The 21,429-nt window shown below is 39.3% G+C and overlaps 1 protein-coding gene across 2 annotated transcripts in view; it reads right to left on the minus strand.

The window, feature by feature from the left end:
• The window catches only part of LOC117432295 (anoctamin-3-like), a 71,405-nt gene that overhangs the window by 37,157 nt on the left and 12,819 nt on the right, over positions 1–21,429 (minus strand). The window contains exon 1 of one of the 2 annotated variants that reach the window (XM_059002121.1): positions 10,743–10,919. The exons of the other annotated variant lie outside the window; for it this stretch is intronic. Coding sequence (XP_058858104.1) covers positions 10,743–10,788 — 46 coding nt within the window. The 5' untranslated portion in view covers positions 10,789–10,919. Of the gene's footprint in view, positions 1–10,742; positions 10,920–21,429 lie in introns of those variants that run through there. 2 annotated transcript variants of the gene reach the window in all.

A 21,429-nucleotide genomic window follows, 5' to 3' on the forward strand; every position in this document is an offset into this window, starting at 1 on the left:
ATTTGTTTTATCATCTGAACAGAGTGAACTGTTAGAATTGAAAGATGTCCAGAGTTCAGTGAGACGTTCCAGAAAACAACCATAGAAATGACATGATTAAGGACTGGGTTTATATTGAAACTTCATATATTAAAACTATGGTTTTGTAAGTTACAGTGGTCTTGACCTCAGCAAGCAATATCTTTATTAAGATATATAAAAATAAAAAAACACACCTTGTGTGTCTTACTGAAAGGATCATTTGCTCACAATCCCTTACTATTTCTTCTTTAGGATGGAACAGCCCTAAAGCACTAACAATGCTTTTATCTCATGACGTTACCCCCTAAACCTCCCTGAAAACAAAGTTGTGTGTGCATGTAACTTAATGTTTTTGCAGTCCACCAGTAAATGGGTCAGTGTCCACTGGAAAACTCCATTGGAGTCCTTTTCAAAGGGAAAAAATAAATGCACTGAAAAAGTATTTTATTTTGCAACCAAGAACACTTTGAAGGTTTTGTTCGGGGAGCCAATGATTCTTAAGCCGAGTTGCACAAATCAACAAAGAGCATTAGCATACGAGTTCCCAAGAAGAGATCGCTGTCAATGAGAAAGCATGTTGAACACTGACCGGGATGATTTATTAGGGCTTCTCCCAGTAATAAATATCATTTGATAACCTTGGTGTAATATATGTGTCTGTGCTCTGTGACTTCATGAGACCTTGCTTCCAAACACTAGCAGAAACACCCCTAAACAACTCCAGCAACTACACAGGACATCCCTTTTCCATGCAATACTCAACACATGCCTTAAAATTACCTAGCCATTCCAGATGTGTAGCTGTCTAAGTCAAGGTCTCTCACCCTGTACTAACAGCATCAGAAAATAATCTAATTGATGCAACTGTTTTAATCCATGGGCATTAGGGACAGGTGGGCAATGGCCTTCTCCAAGCCCATCCTTAGGCTGCACATTTTGCCCAAGTTAAACATAAGTTTTGCTTGAGAACATTTTAGTGGCACTTCATAGCAATATGTAGCACTCGCCATGTAATATTACAAACTAAGTGTATCTCAGAAACAGCCGTAGATAATGGTTTGGGGCAGCAGTGTGGAGTAGTGGTTAGGGCTCTGGACTACAACTGCTGTTGTACCCTTGAGCAAGGTACTTTACCTAGATTGCTCCAGCAAAAAAAAAAAAAAAAACTGTATAAATGGAGAATTGTATGTAAAAATAATGTGTAAAAAAAATAATGTAATTGTATGTAAAAATAATGTGATATCTTGTAACAATTGTAAGTCGCCCTGGATAAGGGCGTCTGCTAAGAAATAAATAATAATAATAATAATAATTAGATAAAGTGGGGAAGTTTAAATTACAAATGATATGCACATAGCCATACAGGCCATTTCCCATGGATAATAAAATAAAATAACCTCTATTACCTAACTCAATTAGTGCTATTGTTGCTGCTTCGATTAAAAATGTGGGTTTAATGACAAAGCAGAGGAGTTGCAGTAATTGAGCTGCAGCAGCTTAAAGCAACATATTATGAAAGGAATCTTAGTTCTTTTCAGTTAACAGACTGTTCTGATTTATTTAGGCAATTAAGCCCAGGCAGGATCCTGTTCGTAAAACATCATGGTTATTATATGACTCCGTTCATCAGGATCGTCACAACTGGCATCAAACGCTCCCCTCCCCCCAACTGATCTTCCGTCCTTCTGACTGGTGTGTGGGTTGCAGAGGAGGGGTGACAGTTGGGTAGAAATACTGGGGTAATGTTTTTTAGAAGGTTGTGCTGTGGGGCTGCCTAAATCAGCAAATTCAGCTTCTACCATAGGTTTTGCTACAAAAACGATATTTTAGAGTGAGGTCATCCTTTTCCAACATACTGTAGAATATTTAACATGTAAAGCTTACTAATAGCGCTTGAAGAAGCATTTTTTTGTTACGATTTCGAAAATCCTAGCCAAACTGATTGCCTCTGCCAGGACCAACCAATTGTGCTTTAGTGCAGACCTCTTTCTACCACCTGTTTGAATGTGTTTAGTTCTGTTACGAAGGAGTTCAGTGAATCTACCAGGATACAGGGTTAAAAACATCAGTGGGCTTAATCCTGAGTATTACAGTAGGACCACCACAGTTTAGATCACTATAATCAAGCCCTGAGCCTCATTTGATATTGAAAGTACTTTTGTTTAGTTCCATTGAAATACATTACTCGATATTAGCATTGGAAAAAACAGCTTAAATATTTTAAAGAAAAGATAAAAAAAAAAAAGAATTTGGATGCTGGCCAATTCTCTTTGCTTTACAATACTTCCCTGTGCCTTACCATACCTCTCTGTGCTTTACAATGCTTCCCTATGCTTTACCATACCTCTCTGTGCTTTACAATGCTTCCCTATGCTTTACCATTCCTCCCTGTGCTTTGCAATGCTTCCCTATGCTTTACCAGACCTCTCTGTGCTTTACAATGCTTCCCTATGCTTTACCAGACCTCTCTGTGCTTTGCAATGATTCCCTATGCTTTACCAGACCTCCCTGTGCTTTACAATGCTTCCCTATGCTTTACCAGACCTCTCTGTGCTTTGCAATGCTTATCTATGCTTTACCACGCTTTCACTGTGCTATGCTTTTACTATGGGAAACTTTTACAAGGCAGTTTGGAACAGTCAAAAGATATTGGATTGTAATTATGGGCAGGGGCTGATCAGACAGACGATGATCAATACCTTGCTGAAGCCCGTTCTGCAAAGGCACTGAAACCGATAGTCAGTTTGAAAGTTCAGTGACAGCTAATAGAAAACGTGTCCCTTTTCCAGCTGCCTTTTTATCTGTTTTTTTCTGCCATGGCCACTCAGACTCAAGCAAGATATAAAGAACCTGTCAGGAAGACAACTGATGCTAAGTGTAGTATTGTGCCTCAGAGTGTCTCACTGACTTCACTTCAGCACAGTCCATTGCTGGCCACTTCTTTATATAACCCACTGAAGGCTGTGCCTGCCTTGTGGCACAGCACCGCAGCTACGGCATACAGATAGGGATGTATTCTTTTTAAAGCCTCCTTTGCTGCTGGATGTCAAAGATGAATTCGTAGTGTGGGAGTAAAAAATAGATATTTTGCAGTCATCTGTTGTAGTTGGATTTGAATCCAAACTCCAAAAATAAAGTTATTCTTTGATGGAAAACAAAAGAAAAAGTAACAAACAAACTAACAAAAAAGTTTAACCGTTTCATAGCTTTACCACGAATTAACAGTATCAGAAAGAACCTTACCCTCCAATCAGAAAGAACCTTTATATTCTTTGGGTGGTGCATAAACTTATGCATGTGTTAAAATGCTCATGTATGAATTTTAATGGCCGCCATTTTTAAAATAACTTTGACCATACCTAGAAACCCCTTTAAGACATGTACATACAGTTTGAATTTTAGTTTTAATGGGTTTGTGGGTGCCTAAAATGTAAGAAAAGACACTTGGATCATAGGTGAATTACAAAAATAATTATTAAAAAAGGTTATTAAAAAAAGGTTTGATACTTCTTAAACGGTGTTATACTCTTGTATTATTTTTAACAACAGCCTAGAAAAATGTTGTACAAAATATTTTATTAAACACACACCATGCTGAAAATTGATGCATTCACAAATGTGCTGATGCCCACTTAACCTTGGAGGTGTTTGTTTTATTATTTCTCAAACATTTTGACTTAAACACAAATACAAAAACATAGCAAAACTAAACTATTGGTAGTAAAAAGCAATTACCTAATACAATGTAGTTACATGTAATATAGTAACAATGTAATAGCTAGGCTGATTACATGAAGGGTGACTTGGATCCATACTAACGACTGGTTAGAAAATTGTCACATGGCACCAGCCTCAATTGTGACAAAAATTCTGACAGAAGATTTTGCGTCCCAACGGTCGGAACATGCGGTTCCCATTGGTTACAGTACGGTATGTACAGCATTTGTTTAATTGACAGTAGGGGGCCAAAGATTCTGTATTGTGAAAAATGTTCCATGGAGAGGAACCGGTGCCCCTATCTCCAAGTGCCAAAGGAAACTATTCAGTGGAGGTCTCTCATAATAAGGCAGGCCGTTTTTCATAATCTTCTTCTGCATCCTGACAACACAAGCAGAGTGAGTGCATTGGGGAGCTGGGAATAAATCATCTGGATTCCTTTTCTATAGGACGCTCTCATTGAGGGTCAGGGTTCAACCAGTGATTTATACCTTTTCAGTCTCTGGGTTTTTTGGTAGTGTTAACTGATGTGAGCTGTTCTTTGTAATTGTCAATGAACAGAATGTGAAGTGCTGCTTTTTTGACGTCAACCTTTTTTTTTTTTTTTGCTGAATAACATTCAGTGGTGCTCAGATGCAGGTGTCATGACTGAAGTTAAAAATCTCCATGGCAACTGAAAAATCTATTCCAAAGAGTGTACAGCACAACAAAGAACAGAAGCATTGACTGGAGCTGCATTTAACTCTGTCTGTAATGTCTGCCTGTTTGCACCCACGCCCAACACTATATATGAACACTACAAGAAAGGGTCTTGTAAACAAGAACATACTGTGCAACCAGTCATAAAATAGCTTTTCAAAAACACGCTAGAACATTTAGACTGCAGTATGTGATCTTCTGAGATCAAACACATCGGACTGAAATCTCCTGTGGGCAACTAAATTGTGCAAAAATGCATCAGCATGTTCTTTAACATCACCTGTACAGTGTCAAGACCTTATCTGTACATCAGAGATAACCAGCAATCAAACCCCATAAGGTCAGGCTGCAGACACTTGAATTTCCCAGCTTTTTTACAATAGTCATTTTTACTGAAAAACAGTTCTGGGGTTTCTGTTAAGAATAACTGCAAATTTAAAACTGCACATCTGAAAGGGGCGTCTAGTTAAGTCATACATACTGTAAGGAGTTTTATTCGTTTTTTAATGACCTGTGAATTAAAGCCACTTCAGTTCATCACTTGTGTTACAGTATGCACTGCGCATAATTATTTGTTTATTTAGCAGACGCCTTTATCCAAGGCGGCTTACAGAGATTAGGGTGTGTGAGCTATGCATCAGCTGCAGAGTCACTTACAATTACGTCTCACCCGAAAGACGGAGCACAAGGAGATTAAGTGACTTGCTCAGGGTCACACAATGAGTCAGTGGCTGAGGTGGGATTTGAACCGGGGACCAGCTGCTTACAAGCCCTTTTCTTTAACCATTGGACCACACAGCCTCCTCATAAGGGCCTCCTCATAAGGGCTTTTCAAATTGGTTGCTTTGCTCTTGACACGGATGAATCTCTAAAGAATCCACGAAAGCTTAAAACACAACTCAAAGCACAACTTGACCTCAGTCCTTTCTTTTGATAGCTCCATGTACCGGCAATTCATTTTTATACAACAAATTTCAAATGTAAAGTGTCTAAATAGCCCACAGTAGTTTAGACAGCAAAACCTTTTGAAAAACATCACTGTGTTGTCATGCATGAGGTTTACGAGAAGAGTCATATTTAATACTGCCGTGGAAAAAAAAAAACTCTTGACTAGTCAATTTCACTAAACTTAGCTAGGAAAGGAGCGGATTGTATTCCCTGCAATTTACGCTCATTCGTTTCTATTTCAGCGACAAACTCGCTACTTTGAGTTTAAATGCAAGCACATCAATACAGCCGGAGGAGGAGAAGCAGGGCGTCTGCCTAAGAAAAGCAAGTACGGGCTGCGGGGAGGCAGATTCTGCTTCTGCCCTATACTTGAAAGTATGGCAATGATGAAGACAAAATAAGCATTCAATAAGCCAGACCCCTCCTTCCAGCAACATTGTTTATTTCTGAAAAAAGCAAGTCCATGATAATATCAGTGGGGGCAACCATTTCACGGGGGGGGGGGGAGGGGGGGGGGGTTACCACTTTATTTAACATGTATTGTTTTATTGCTTATATATGCAACTAGACTAGAATTTCTATTTAGAATATGAAGTTAAAACTGCACTGCAGATCTCCTTCATTGGTGTACAGCTTTACCAAGCTGTAGTCGGGAGCCATAGTTAAGAGACCGTGCTATTTGTGTTCCGCCTCATAACTAGAATACTAGTGTTAATGTAATGACATTATGGGGCAAATGGGTACCATGACCGTATCGCCTTATAACCTGTTACATTTTGGCAGGGTTTTTATTTTTTGTAAACTGATGCAGTATAACTGGTACTACAGTATAGCACATAGTGGATTTACAATTGGTTAATTATTATCAAATATTTGATATATGTCAAAAGTTATTCATACTTGGCCTAAATTGAAACCCACAATGCACCAGGGCAGACATCAACGTTTTTTCTCGGTTGCCACAAGCTGCAGATCGATTGAAAAGACACATCGTTCTTCATCCCTGGAGCACTGAGAACACGGGAAGTAGGACAGCACTTCATTACGATTCACTGCAGAACTCTTCGTTTTATTTCAGTTCTCTTGACTTTCCCAAGGAATTGGAGGCCCCCAGAAGAATTGATTGTCATATTAAAGTAAAGGATGACAGCTTTATTGCTCTATAAGGGGCTAGCACTTTGCAAGCTTGCATCGACTGTACCAATAATGCAATTACAGGCTTCCCCCAAGCTGGCAGTTTCTGTGCAGTAGTAAAAAGGACTGGGAATGGGTGTATATCCCTGACATCATGCCCGAGGCACACACTTTTATTGAATGCAAGTTCTGCAAGTCTTCCCAGCAGAGTCGTTTTACCATGCCTCCCAGTAAAGTACTGGTTTCTATCCCACATTGTGAAACCCTGCTTTCGTCTTTGTTGATATGCTGAACAATCTATAGAATATTATTTAAGATTCCAAGACATGTCAAAGAACCTCCACACAATTCAGAGAGCTTAAAGTTATTTGGAGTTTTGTTAGGAGTTTTTTTTCTTTTTTTTTTTACAGCCTATTTTGATTAATACAACCAGGTTTGCAATGCATGGAACCTTTTTTTAAACTATTTTAGAGACAGTTAGAAGTTTATTCTCATACTTCAAACCAAAGACAATGTTTATTGTCACGCTACAGAAATATCCCTTAATACTTTTTTGTGCATAAGGCCTCAATCTTAAACACATTAATGTTTAACACATTGTAAAATGATTAAATGGTATGCTCACCCCAACAATATTTAATATCTAGTTTATGAGCAGAAGGATGGGGAGCACTGCTAATAAAATATATTAATGGTCACATTATGGCTGTTTCAAATTATTATCTCCTCCAGTCATTCACTCAAAATATTGAATGCAATTGCAATAGAGAGTAGAGACTGAAGCTATAGCGTCCCAAAGTTATCTGCCATTTTACACTGAAATAGGATACCTGGGTGGCAACGAAGTCATTTTAATTGGACACCGCACCTTATAGAATAATTACCACGACACCTACAGTAGGTGCTTTTTATTTTGTTTTCATGCAATCTTTTCTTCAGGCTGGCAGACTGTTAAGTGTGTGGCTGAGCTCATCAGGAGTTAAAACAGTAAACGAGCCGTGATCCTGCAAGCATTAAACCTCTCAGCTCTGAGCAAAGCATCTCAAAACACGCAGCTTTCATTAACTTGGGGCACTGAGCAGCAGCATCTCATACCCACAGCCTGACTCCTCGCCTGTGCACTGTAGTCCTGTGCTATAGCCCAGCTTCTGAAGCACAGCTGCTTACTGTATGCTGAAGGTGTTAAGAGCTGGTATGGGGTCTGTTTTTACAATCTGCACAGTGGCGTATCTTAATACCACCGTCCTAAAACAAACTGGAGCTTAGTTTTCATTTTTTCTTAACATTTTTATGGGGTTAAGAAAAAAGCACTTACTTAAAAGCCTCTCACGTTGACCGCTGTCCTACATTGCTGGCAGATGACTGTATGCATCCAAACTGACCTTTCTTAAAGACAAGGCTGCCCATGCCTTGCTGAAACTGAAACCCCGATAGTTCTGTAATTACTGATAATGGCGAAGATGGCAGCCAGCAGGAGCACTGATTAAGATCCGCTCTGGGGGTTTTGATTTACTGTGGTAACTCATGTGGTGGTTTCGGCAGCTACAAGGTTCATGTTCAGTAAAGGATACGTTACAATCAACCTTTTGCTGCAAAAGCATATTTTAAATGTTCAGGAGAGTCCAGATTTTTTTTTATTGTATTGAATTACTACCCTCTTGGGGCCCTCGTTGGCAGAATGTGCTCTTGGAAACCGAGAGAAACCATTACTGTGTTATAATGAAGTTCGACAGTATATATTTTTCATCCAGTATCCGTTTGCATAAATAACGTGTAATGTTCTTTAGTGATTTGGGACTTCATTCTTTTATCAACAATGGAATAAAATGCTAAAGCTGCTTAATGTTGCTGAAAAGGTCTTTAGCAGCTGTTTGCCATCCAGGGTTTAGTGTCTGCATGTTATCCCGGCTGTAGTATAATTGGATGAAGCAGGTGATAATTTACTCCTGCCAAAAAGCAGCTGAATTGCTCTCTTCATGACCACTAGAATGCTAACTGCATGCTACAGTTGTACCTGTATGACATTGTAAAGTGATATAATTGTTTAATTTGGAAAACAGAACTCAGATTGGCAAACCATAACTTGTTTTATATGATGAACAGAACATTAAAAAAACATACTTTGCAAAGATACTCTACATACAAAATGTTTTCTGAACACCTTACTACTCACTGTTATTCCTGACTGTGGCATAAAAGCGACACTGATTTATCTAAATCACTTCTCTGTTATGCAACCGCTGGTTCAAGAACAGTTTTAAGCTTCAAACTTCAAAAACACTGTATCCTAGCAGCAGACAGTTAAAAAACAAAAGATTGTGAGATAAAACAACATAAATCGAGAGGTGTTGTTTTTTACTCTCCCTCCAGGCAATGGGAGAGATCTCCAGATTGGAGGACAGCAAGGACTTGCTCACTGAGCAAAGCCACATTTCAAAACCATTTACGGAGGGGTCCATTTCAAAGGTTTACTGTTCTTTCTTTCTTTCACTGTTTTGCTGTTGTATTAAGAGTCATTTTAGGTCCTGTATCAGACACTACTATTGTCATTTTAAAGCAAGTGTCATATCAGTCCTCCTTTGCAGCTTAAGCGAAATGCAGAATATATCCATTCTATTGGCCACACTGCGCAGGTGGAGTTACTGTACCAGACCATTGACTACACGATTAGGATTTGCCACATTACCCGTGGGAGGGCTAAGTGTTTGTCCCCAGCTCCCCTGTGTGGCTGGACCTGGGACGGTCACAGCAAACCTCCAACAACATCGAGAGAACCGACAAACACACAGTGGTGCAGACATGCACACTGCTGTTTCTCAAACACATACGTAAACTAATACAAAAATAATCGCTGTTTGTGAGAATGTGCAAGCATGTTTAGCTTAATTCTTACCTGGTTAAAGGCAAGTGGTTGCACCTTAATTGAAAAGATGAATCTTGAAGTCAACAAATCTCAACAATACCTCCATTGTAGGTTTGACTATAAGCTTTTCAAACGAGACTTATTTAACAAGTAACAAGCTCAGTTACATCTAGCTAAATTTGTATTAGCTCAAAGTATGCTACAGCACTGTACAGTATATCCATATGTATCTATTTGATGTTCAGATATTACTTGAAACTGTGTCAGGTGGTCCATTTAAAAACTGAAACTGTTCAGAATCCTGACAGATGGCAACACTGACCTAAATCTACTGCAAAGATATCAGTTGTTCACAAAACATTTCCTTTTTTTACTGTGCAGACAAACAGAATGCTTTTAAACAGATACCTGCTTGTCACGCATATAGCTGCTATCTACAGTTCAATACGTGTACACCAGGGGAATTGGAAGCAATAAAACTGTTTTATAAAGATATCAGTAGCAAGTATTATTTTGAGCTTTGCAAATAATAGCACATGATATGAGTAGGATACAAATCAATGGAGGCACTGTACAGTCTATAACAAGGTCTCAGTATAGCTGGAATAGAAAATGCGAAAGGAAATTATGTTAGTCAGAGGAAAACTGTTAAACTAGACCAATATACGGTAGCTATGGTGTAGTAACTGCACGGAAAATTATATACATTATATATAGTCTGAAATTAATTTACTGTTTTAAGGAATCACAACTTAAATTTGAAATAATGTGTATTATTATTATTATTATTAGTAGTATAATAATAATAATAATAATAATAATAATAATAATAATAATAATAATAATAATAACAACGATGAGAAGAAGAAGAAGAAGAAGAAGAAGAAGAAGAAGAAGAAGAAGAAGAAGAAGAAGAAGAAGAAGAAGAAGAAGACATATTCTAGTCTACCTAACTGAAACAAAATACTTTTAAGGGTCGACTATCCCGAATGTTCTCACTGCGTTCTTTAATATAACCTGGTCTTGATGTGGAACACAAGCGAAAAATGCCCAAAACCACCGAATCAGAATAAACACATATAAAAAACTGAGCATACACAAAAGTTTAAGAACTGCACTTTCGAGCTAGAGTTTATTTCGTTTGCATGATTCGTTTTTAAGCAACCCTTAATGCAACTACTGCAACACTCCAACTTCAAGTACCGTTTAGGAAGGACTGCACCGCACAGAAAACTGAACGGGAACGATACTTCTTGCTTAACAAGCATCCCTTTGTACCGACCCAGACTCGCACTGTAACGGGCACATCTAACAATCCTGTCATTTCACATATGGCAAACCAAACCTATTCCGAACTGACCTTTTTGCTGCTTAAAGGACTGAATGGACCACGAGTGGTGCACCATCTTTCCGGTTTTAATGAGCTCCTAGTTCACAATAATCCCTTTTTCATCAAGTCTAAACTGCCAGTGCACGCCTGGAAGACCTGAAGGACGTACACTCAGCTCAGCTCCTCGCTCAAACCCAGTAGCATTCTGGAGAGCTGCGCAACCCGAGCACCTGCTTTTGCGAGCAGGATCTTCACGCCTTTGCCGTTGTCATGACGACGCAAAGCAAGGACAGTCCAGCATCACAATGCCTTCGTGGGCACTAGCATAATGCTGATCGCGCCCTTTATAGTTAACCACGATATTTTTGCACAGTATTTTTGCACTTTTACACCATGCCTTTTCCATTTCTTAGTTGTACTATGCGTTTACCATAGTTTTCCCCTAGGTTGCCGTGTTTATTAATATGCTTTACCATACCTTGATGTTCTTTACAATGCATCCCTATGCTTTGCCATGCTTTCACTATGATGTATTACACTTTTATAAGGGTAGGGATTTTGCAGAGTTAACAAAACAGGGACTAGTGCATTAGAACTTCTTTATTGGAATAGGATGCACCTATCTCGAAAAAATCTCATTTGACGATGAAATCAGTAGGTGTCAGAAAAGCCAGAAGCACAATCTTATACCTCTGTTAGAATGGGTTTAATGTGGAGTGACAGCCATGGTGTGTCAGATAAATATTGCACCATGTTGGCTCCACTTATTGCATGATGTTATATTTTGCCCAAACTCATACATTGCATTCAGTTCACAGTAAGGTAAGTAGAATCATCTGGAATACAAGGCGGGTGTGTTTCCTTGCTGCCAGACTGCATACCCAGCAGTATTTTGATGCGGCAGATTTGTTTTTTTAATTCAATATGTAAAAAAAAAAAGGTTTGTTAACTGTCTGTCAATAAATGCTAATTGCGATGATTATTTCACTGATTTAAAAAGACAGATAGAGACAAATCAATGCTTGCTTTTGTGCCCAAGTGAAAACCTCATCAAAAACAAGGACAAGTCCACACCCTGCCAAACCCAATACCCTGGGGTTTGTTACAAAGGCAAGCTCATTCACAGCTATTTTAACCCTCTCTTACACAGCACTGGTGGTGTTTGTCAGCATGCAGAATGCTGTGCTCTTTTTCACATTAAACCTTACATTGCTGCCTTTTGTTTTTGCAGAATGCATTTACAAGCAATGCCCTAGACCTAGATTGCAAAACAACTGTGCTACATTACACTATAAATCACCCAGTTTTCTCCAGGTGCCTGCCTGCTGCATGTGGCTCAAACATGTATTTAGATTGTCCCTCTAATGTCAATATAGAACAGTTACAGTTCAGTCACTTTCAGTCACAATGGGCAAGACAGCACGTCTGACAGAATTGGACAGTGGGCTGATTATAAGGGCTCAGTTAGCTGGACAGATTATGGATGTTTCAAGAGGACTTGGTCATAAGCATTCTAACCCAATACAGCATTCTGGAGAATAGCGCTTGCTGGTTAACCCTGGGTGGTGCTCATTAATTAAGGGCTCATGCATCCCTCCAGTACAGTTTAAACCCCTTGTAGGACTTGATGCATTGAACCAGTATCCCCCTGGCAGCTCCTGATAGTGGAGCACCATTCTGCTCTCATAAGTAACTGTCAGCTTATGTTTAGATGCAGATGTGATCATTGCTACTGTGGCTTACTGAAGTGTGAAATAACTTTTAAATGCCATACTGAAGCGTTTGAAGCCAAAACACAATAAAATTATCAGACACACCCTGGAAAAGAGATATGATGTCCATTAACGGTGCTTGTTATGGAAAATAATAATCAATCATGTACAGTATATATCAAATTTATTACACTTTAAGACAATCATGCATGCCATATTAGATACTGCTTAATATATAAGATAAAGTTGCATACCAATACAATCGCTACAAATTAAGAATTATACCATTAACAGGGTGGATCTTCAGCAGCCCACTGTTTCTGTGCAATAAGCAGAAGCTACTGCACAGTACAGCCGGACATAGTTCCATTTCTATACTGACTGCTATTTCATATTCCATGAGAGCGTTTATCATCCTGCTTATCTTTATCATTGTCTGAAGTCTACTGTATATTGTGCTTTATGATTAGTGACCTGTTACAGGGTCTGATGCATCAAATTTAATTCTAATGTTCCTATTTTTTTTTTAATATAATTTAGTTTTTATCATTTTCTCCCCAGTTTGGCATATCCAATTATTTTTAGGCTCAGCTCACCGCTACTACCCCCGTGCTGACTCGGGAGGGCAAAGACGAGCACACGCTGTCCTTCGAGGCTTCTTTTACACACCGCAGGCCCACATGCAGCCACCGCAGAGCTACAGCGATGGGGGATAATGCAGCTCTGGGCAGCTTACAGGAAAAGTATCCCACAGTGTAGTAAAGTAGGATTGCTTTTAAACCATGCACACCAGTCACATCAGCAGCAACAATAATCACATTTTCCCCAAATCCTAGTTTTTGGAGTTATCATAAGACCATCCATATCAAACCAGCTAAGCAACAGCTGGTCCTGTTTATAGGATTCTCTGGTTTGGGATTTTCATAGACGTGAGATAACAATGAGCCTGAGCTGGTCTGGGTGTTGCAGCTGTAACAGGGCGGAGGCTGGGTGCGAACCAGTGACCCGGCACACCGCAAGCGAGCGTCCTAACCGCTATGCAAAAGAGCCTTGCTTCTCTGCATTCGTGGTTTTAGAGTTTTAAACCTCATCTCATCTCACCGACAGACTCGTTAACGCAGTGTATCACACAACGCTGCCCATTACACTCGTCCCACTCCTAACCCCTCTCGGCCTTTAATTCCACAATCATGAAGAACTTATAGCAGTCTTCTAATGCACAGCAGTACAGGAATATTCCCTGTAATAAAAACAAGCCAAGTTCATGCTCGCATCCTGTCATACTGACTCACCAGGGAATTAATACACTGAAATTACTGCTAGCCTCTCTCTGCTGTTGTCTATAATCTACTTAGAAGGTCATGCTAGGTTGGTGTACTGTGGCGGTGTACAGCCAAGTCTTAATAAAAATCATCTTTTGCACTCAGATTCCCTGAAAAGTGTTATTTATATTCAGCTGATAGGCTGATGAAAGACTTGTGGTGTACAGTAGTTTCAAATTCCAGCATGTAACCCTGTTATATTCATGAGGCATGTTTTGGACAGTCTCTGTGAGTATTTTGTCATTTCTTTATTCATTTCAGAATCAACACAGATGAGAGGTATTCCTCCAGAAAATTGTGTTTTCATGCAAATAATTTCCTATTTAATCTGCATAGAAGCAGTTGGTGAAGAGAGGAGACAGATGCGGGGGGATATGTGAAGAAAAAGCGCAGCACTGTCATGTCTGGGCTCAGTCTAGAGCATGCATAAACTATTCATTTTGACGGGTATCATGTGTCATTGATGCAACTCAGCCGGAGAGAGTAACACTCACTACTGATGTGACTGCAAGCTGGATCATTGTTAAAATGGTCTTCATTAAAATGCTGAAAATACCCTTCATATATCAGGCCATTATGGTTGAGGATCCAGTATGCAATCAATTTCATAGTGAAGCATTGCTTGAATTACTATGCTGGGCTCTAGTGGTCACTTGAAAGGATTACTGGGCTTTCTCCGATGAATCAAAGAGAAAATAAGTTCTGGAAAACCATACAGCTAAAATGACAAGGGATTTGAAAGAATAATGATTTGAACTACTGGAAAAAAAAACATTACCAATCATCTGAAATGAGTGTAATAAAGCAGTGAAAGCATGGTAAAGCACATGTAAGCATTGCAAAGCACAGAGAGGAATGATAAAGCATATTAATAAACATGGCAAACCAGGGTAGACAATGGTAACCATGGGAAAGCATAAAAATACTGTGGTATACTCTTATAAGGGTAAATGAGCTGTTGTCGCTCAGATGGCTTTTCCTGCGATTTTAAATACATTTCAATACCCTTCTCAGCTCGCCTTCACTGCAGATGAAGCTGATATTAAACTTTCAACTGGAGTCTTGTAAAGATTCTCCCCTAGGCAGTGTTTGATGAGAGTGGCTTTATACCTTGGTAATGGGTCTGCCTGCACTCACCCGCCTTTCCTGAGAAAACTAGGTTACCCTGCTGAGACCTGCATTTAAAATGAACACACACACACACACTGCCTGCCCCTGTCTCTGGAAGAACAGATAGTGGTGGAGATCCAGTCATTCTGCTCAGAGTCCCTCAGCAGAGATAATCAGCCCCTGCTTTAATATATTCTCCTGTTCTATTAATATCACTAAAAGGAGCAATAAGAGACATGCTTTTCACAGTATAGTTCTCAAATATTTTCAATAGCATACTTTGTCCCCAATCGTTATGTAGCTTAACTACAGCAATGATTATTATTATTTGTTTATTTAGCAGACGCCTTTATCCAAGGCGACTTACAGAGGCTAGGGTGTGTGAACTATGCATCAGCTGCAGAGTCACTCACAACTACGTCTCACCTGAAAGACGGAGCACAAGGAGGTGAAGTGACTTGCACAGGATCACACAGTGAGTCATTGAGCGAGCCAGGATTTGAACCAGGGACTCCCCAGTTACAAGCCCTTGTCTTTAACCACTGGACCACACAGCCTCCTTAATGGCTTTGGAAAGACTCTCTGTTGGGCCATTGTGCAGCACAGATGTTTTTGTTGCAGCTATTCTGAAGGAATCAAGTAATCATACAGGAATATCCATGCATATTCCTCCATTAAACCTGTCAAGTTGAACTGTTGCCCTTCTGGCTGCCCATGGTGGCCCCTGGCTCTGCTGAAAGAGTTACGACCACAGTTTCTATTTTTTTGTCCACCGCTTGCAGAGCACAAGAATTTAGACTGCAAGTCAGCAATATGCTTTGCAAAATGTTCTGGTTTCCTGGCCAACGATACAAGATCAATCTCCGTCTATCGCAACTGGAAGTTGAAGATCACTGGGACTGACAGGAATCAACATTTCCGTCACTCAGCTCTATATGCACTGTGAAAAATTTCCAATGAGGAAACTGCAAGTACCTTAGTGAAGTTAGACAGCCCATAAACCAGTGATCCTCCATATACCCTGCAAGCCTATAAAGAAAGATTTCTGTGCAGGTCAAAAAAAACCCCCAAAAAACATTCAACTACATACATAATTAAAGTAAACTGAAATATTTATATTGAAATTTAAATATGAAAAATATATATTTCTAATGCATCTGAGACACAAGATGGGAGACAGAGAAAACCTATTTAATTATGTCTGTCTAAATAATTAATGTATTTCAAACAAGAAGTTTTCAGAAACCACAAACCAGAGAAATTAAAATTAAATTTGTACGACGTTACTGTCAGACAGACAGACAGACAGACAGACAGACAGACAGACAGATTCTTCTTCCAAGTTCTGCGCATCATCTGATAATTAATTAATTATGCCTCTGAAGATTCTCCGCTGTAATCAATACCCATGAAGGTCGAGTGGTGAGATTTTGTTTGGCACATTCATTTTATATATGCTATTTCAGCAAACAAAAAAGAAGAATAGAAGAAAAGGGAATCTGGCAGGCCCTTATTGTCATTGATACAACAAATGCATTCTCAGCTGGCAGCTTCGGGTGTGATTGTGATAATGCAGAAGGCTTGAGACCTTGTTCCAGAAAGATTGCATATTTTGACACTGGAAGAAATCATTCATGACGGTAACCCCCCATAACTGTTCAAAAACACAAGCTTTCAAGATGGTATCGTTTAACACCGAAGAAAATACTTCAAACCCTATGCAAAAACTCATGGGACACCAATCTTTGATCCGCTCATAATAAAGCTAAAGTGTGAGTTTTAAAAATGAGCTGGAGTGAAGCTGATCCTTCTCTTAACATTTAGTAGAGGACAAGAAACCTCCCTGACACGTGTTAGTGTCTGCACAATATCAGACGATGAATTGCTTTTGCAATAGTGCCATTTTGGAAGGAATTTCTGTTCTGGAAGGAAGGCGACTACAATTACCCTTAGAAAAGTTTACCACTCTGTTTTAGCAGCTGTTTCCATGGTTATACCCTGCATGTACTGTAGGTTATACTGGTTTGTTAAGTTTTTTAATATGCTTTACCATACGTCGCTGGGCTTTACAATGCTTCACTATGCTTTACCAAACATGGGGTAAAAAATACAAAATTACCATGCAAAAATAGCATGCTCCACTTTTATAAGGGAGACAGGGAGGGTTGCCTGCAGGCACAGGATAGGGAGCAGGCACACAGACTGCAGGAATTCTCCTCAATTGAAGGGATCAAAGCTGCCAAGGACAGCTGATGCTCAGTTAGAAGGTAATGCTGGGTTAGCACCTCTCAGTCTCTTCCTGTTAATGAAGTATGGATTAATGAAGTGTGATATACAAGACGTGGGATGCCGCCTAACCTTGAAGTGAACAAGTGGCACAGTGTGTTAAAAGAAATGCACAATGCACATACTGTCATAATAAAGCCATTTATAGCACTGCGATTGCTTGCCATGTGTCATTTAGTTAATGTGTAATTACTATCCAACTTGATGTGTAATTACAAAACAAAAGTGCATGCAATGTGTTTTCTGTTGTTTGTACATATGAATAAATACACTTTGATATTCACATGCTTCACGTATGTCATTCTCAAAAAAATAAATAAAAAGTTAAAGCTTTGTTCTGCTGTAACTGCACAATAGAACTGACCCAACTTTCTTTGACTGAAGCCCCTATGTGTGTCCTATATCACCACATGCTTATCGTCACTACTGTTTAATTTAATTAGGATTCTGCTGATGAGATAGTAAGTTAGTCAACAGTGCCACTTTGCTCAGTTCAGAGAGTGTTGACGCTGCAGTTTAGCAATCGGAAAAGTTGGAACCTATTTTTTCTTTATAGCGAGATAAGAATGTATAATGCAGTTATCTCAACAGCTACAGTGCTTATGTGCTATCTGAAAGTAGATCGCTATCATCAATCATCCAGACCCTGGAAAAATAAGCAAGAAAGCGATACAAAATGCTAGCTGCACATATATTTTTTATCGTGTTACACTGCTGTTAAGCTGTAGAAGCATGAACTGAGCGCATGCACATATTGGAAAAGATTTAAACAAAGTTCCTGGTAGATCAAATATCTCATGTGGTTTCTTAAAGAGAAACGTGGTATGGGTAAGAACCATTATAAAAGTTTCCCACAGTAAAAGCACAGCAAAGTGTAATAAAGCACAGTGCCAAAAGCATGGTAAAGCACAGGTGAGCATTGTAAAGAAGAACAAGGTATGGTAAAGCATATTAATAAGTATGGCGAACCAGGGTAAACTATGGTAAATGTATAGCATAACCATGGTAAAAAGCATGGGGGGGAAATGCAAAAATACATGCACAAATACTGTAGTAAACTGTGGGGAACTATCAGTAACTTGAATGAAACACCGATCTGTTCTTCTTTTGTTATGGGGTATGGGGTACTAGGATATGAAACTGAAACAGAATTCTCATAAACATTGAATCTAAATTAGTTAGGATACCCATGTCAAGTTTTAGACAGGGGTTGCGTTTCTATATATGTTATATTCTGCATGGATACCATCTGCATTTAAGAATGAGTGATGTGCTGCTTACAGTATTGCACGTGTTTGAAGTTTTCAGCCCCTGCACGTTCAGTGTTTATTTAGTAAAAGGACAGTGTATGGGGCGTGTGTTTTAATTGTCTTTCTTTTCTGTCAACACCATCTGCTGCTCGTTCACCCCCTGCCCCTCTCTTCAGCCTGCGTGCCATGTCTTTACAGTCCTCTGGGGTGGGATTGAAACAAGTCTTTCAATAATCCCGCGGCAGACTCCATTTCAACAAAAACATGGTCTCTGTTTAATAAAAGATTAGCTCCCCTAAAAAGGTGACTGTCATTTTACACAAGGAAGCTTTCTTTTCTCAATGGCAAAGGCACCTTTTCACAGCATTAAGGTCAGACGACAGCTCTTACAGTGCAGTGTGTGAGCCAATACAGAGAGAAAGAAGAGTGTCACAGAGCCCTCTAGTGGCGGACTAATGCTATAGCACAGATACCATTGTGCCCACAAACCTTGGAGCTAGTCACTTTAACGCGTGACAAGTTACTCCAAAACACCCTTTTTTTCACCACTGATATATTAAGAAACAAATTCTGGAGTATTGTACATTTGTGGAACCCTTTTTACTAAAGTTCTGTTACTGCACATAACACTGTTTGCATTTACTGCCTTATTTGCGTAGAGTGCAGTATGTAACGTGATTTATATGCCCACTGGGATGTAGAATTTCTGAGGTGAGAAAACACGGTCTAAATGGGTTAACAGTCAGACGCACTGCTCTGCATAATGTACTCCCTCGGATGCTTTCTCGTTCATTACGGTTGAGGAATATGCTGCCATATTGTCACAGTGTGATAGCGCTCCGAAGATCTTTAAACACTGTGGCTCCCTGGTGGAATACCAGCAGGGGAGGCATCACTACCCAGCGCAACCATCCTTGCAGGATTAGAAGATTACAGTGACCTACTTTTACCTGCAGCTAAATAGGTTACCTTATAATAAGGCTTCTGTTTGTGTGTATGTGTGTCTATTCTAAATCCATAATATATTCCCTTCGGTCATGATTTTTTTATTTACATTTTTAGAAATGTTAAACATGTGTTTGGACTCTATGGAGTGTGAGAAGTTGCCCTACCAAAACTTTGAAAAAAAAAAAACATGTATGCATTATAAAGTAGATATAGATAGGAAACGTAATATGGTGCAATTATACACAGTGACTGAAGGGGGATGTAATAATATACCCAATATGATGTAATATATAAAAGATGCATATCCCAGTTGAAAGTTGTGTAAGGCATCTGACACTCTGAGAAAGGGTAGATAGTAGGCGTTCGGTTGGCAGGAGGTTCTGTCTCCCAAACTGGACAAAATACTGATGCATCTATAGGACATGGTCTCAGTGAAACTCATGATCAGAGTCAGTTTTTGTGGTCAGCGTGCTTGTTTGAATCTTTTCCATCAAGCTGTGGGTTTTCTTGGAGAGAGTGGAGTTTATGGATATAAAGAAGCCCTGAATCATGTCTCTCTGGGGAACCTGCTTTAGATCTTGCTTGTGCAAGATCCTGTCCTGCCTGGGGACTTTTCCCCCTCAATCCTAATCCCTCAGAGATCACCACTAAACTGATGCACAGTGTGATGACGAGATGCAGGAAATTACTTCAGCCTCCTGATGGTTCATCGTTCTCGAGTGACTACAGAGCAGGAAAACAACAGGTGCAAGCTGATGAAGTTTGGGATGGAGCAGCCTTCTGTTTGCAAGGCAGGGCAGTCATTCATTATCATCAGGCTCATCAATTACCCCAGTCAGGGGTGGAGGAATGATCAGAGAACGGTTAACCTCCAAAAATGATGACAGCTGTGCTTATAAAAACGTCATGTGCTTCCCACGTGCCAGCAGAGAGAACTGGTGAACAATGAAAAGTGTCTGGCTTTCTGTTTCTATCATTCTTACTGTACATCAATCCAGCCATCAATGCAAGCACACTCAAAGGAAGTGACTTACAAACACTCATGCAAATCAGCATTCTCATTGGTTTAACAGGGGATTATAACAGCGCTTTTTAATGCAAGTAATCGTATTTCTTGATCTTAAGCAAGATTAACTACGGGACGCAAATTTACGGTATTACATTTGTAGATATTTTTGCTGTAGTAGTTGATACATTCAAGTAACGGTCTAGTAATTATCAGTCATTTCTTCGAATTATTCGCAATTATAAAGCCGTCAGTACAAGCACATGATTATCTTCTAGTTTCCAGTCTTTGAAGCATGTGACTTTACACCCAGGACTGCAGTTACATGTCATGTATAAAACTCCTCGAAAACGTGCACATAGGAGCCTATTAATAACATTACTACTGGTATATAGACCCCACCCCCCCCCCCCCCCCCCCACCCCCCCACTCCAGAACAAAACAGTACAGTAATAAAACATATATACAAATCACAATTATTCTAATAGTATTCAGAACAATACATTAATACCATAGATTATTTATAAAACATCTGAATATTTCATAAGGCTGTTGAAAAGGCAAAAGAAATCCAATTAACAAAACACAAGAGGTCTAATAAGGGGCGTCTGCTCAGAAATAAATAAATAAATAAAATAATAATACACTGCGTTAAGATGGGGAATGGAAAATAACTATGGTAAAAATATCTAGCAGCAAATGAAACATGTACAGTAGAAGCAAGACCTGCTTGGTTCTTTTTTTTATATTTTAGTTTGTGGTCTCTGGAGGTATTGGTTTGAAAGCACTGAATATTGAAACCCTCTCTTCGGTCCGCTGAAGTCCTCTGTCTCCATAATGTCCAATCTCTGGTCTCTTTCTTTCTTTTTTTTAAAAATAAAAATAACAGTCAGGCCTACCAAACAATATGCAGCACAAACAAAAGCTGTGCATCACAAACTGTCGCAACACTGCCTTCAAGCATGGAAATTCCACGATCAAACACAAAAATACAAATTTTGGCTTTCTCTCATTTAAAAGCGGATTTTTTAAAAAAATACAAACTGCAATTTGTTGTTTATCTGTTTGAGAAATGTAAAAGCA

The sequence above is a fragment of the Acipenser ruthenus genome, chromosome 27 (genome assembly GCF_902713425.1).
Source record: "Acipenser ruthenus chromosome 27, fAciRut3.2 maternal haplotype, whole genome shotgun sequence".
NCBI lineage: Eukaryota > Metazoa > Chordata > Actinopteri > Acipenseriformes > Acipenseridae > Acipenser > Acipenser ruthenus.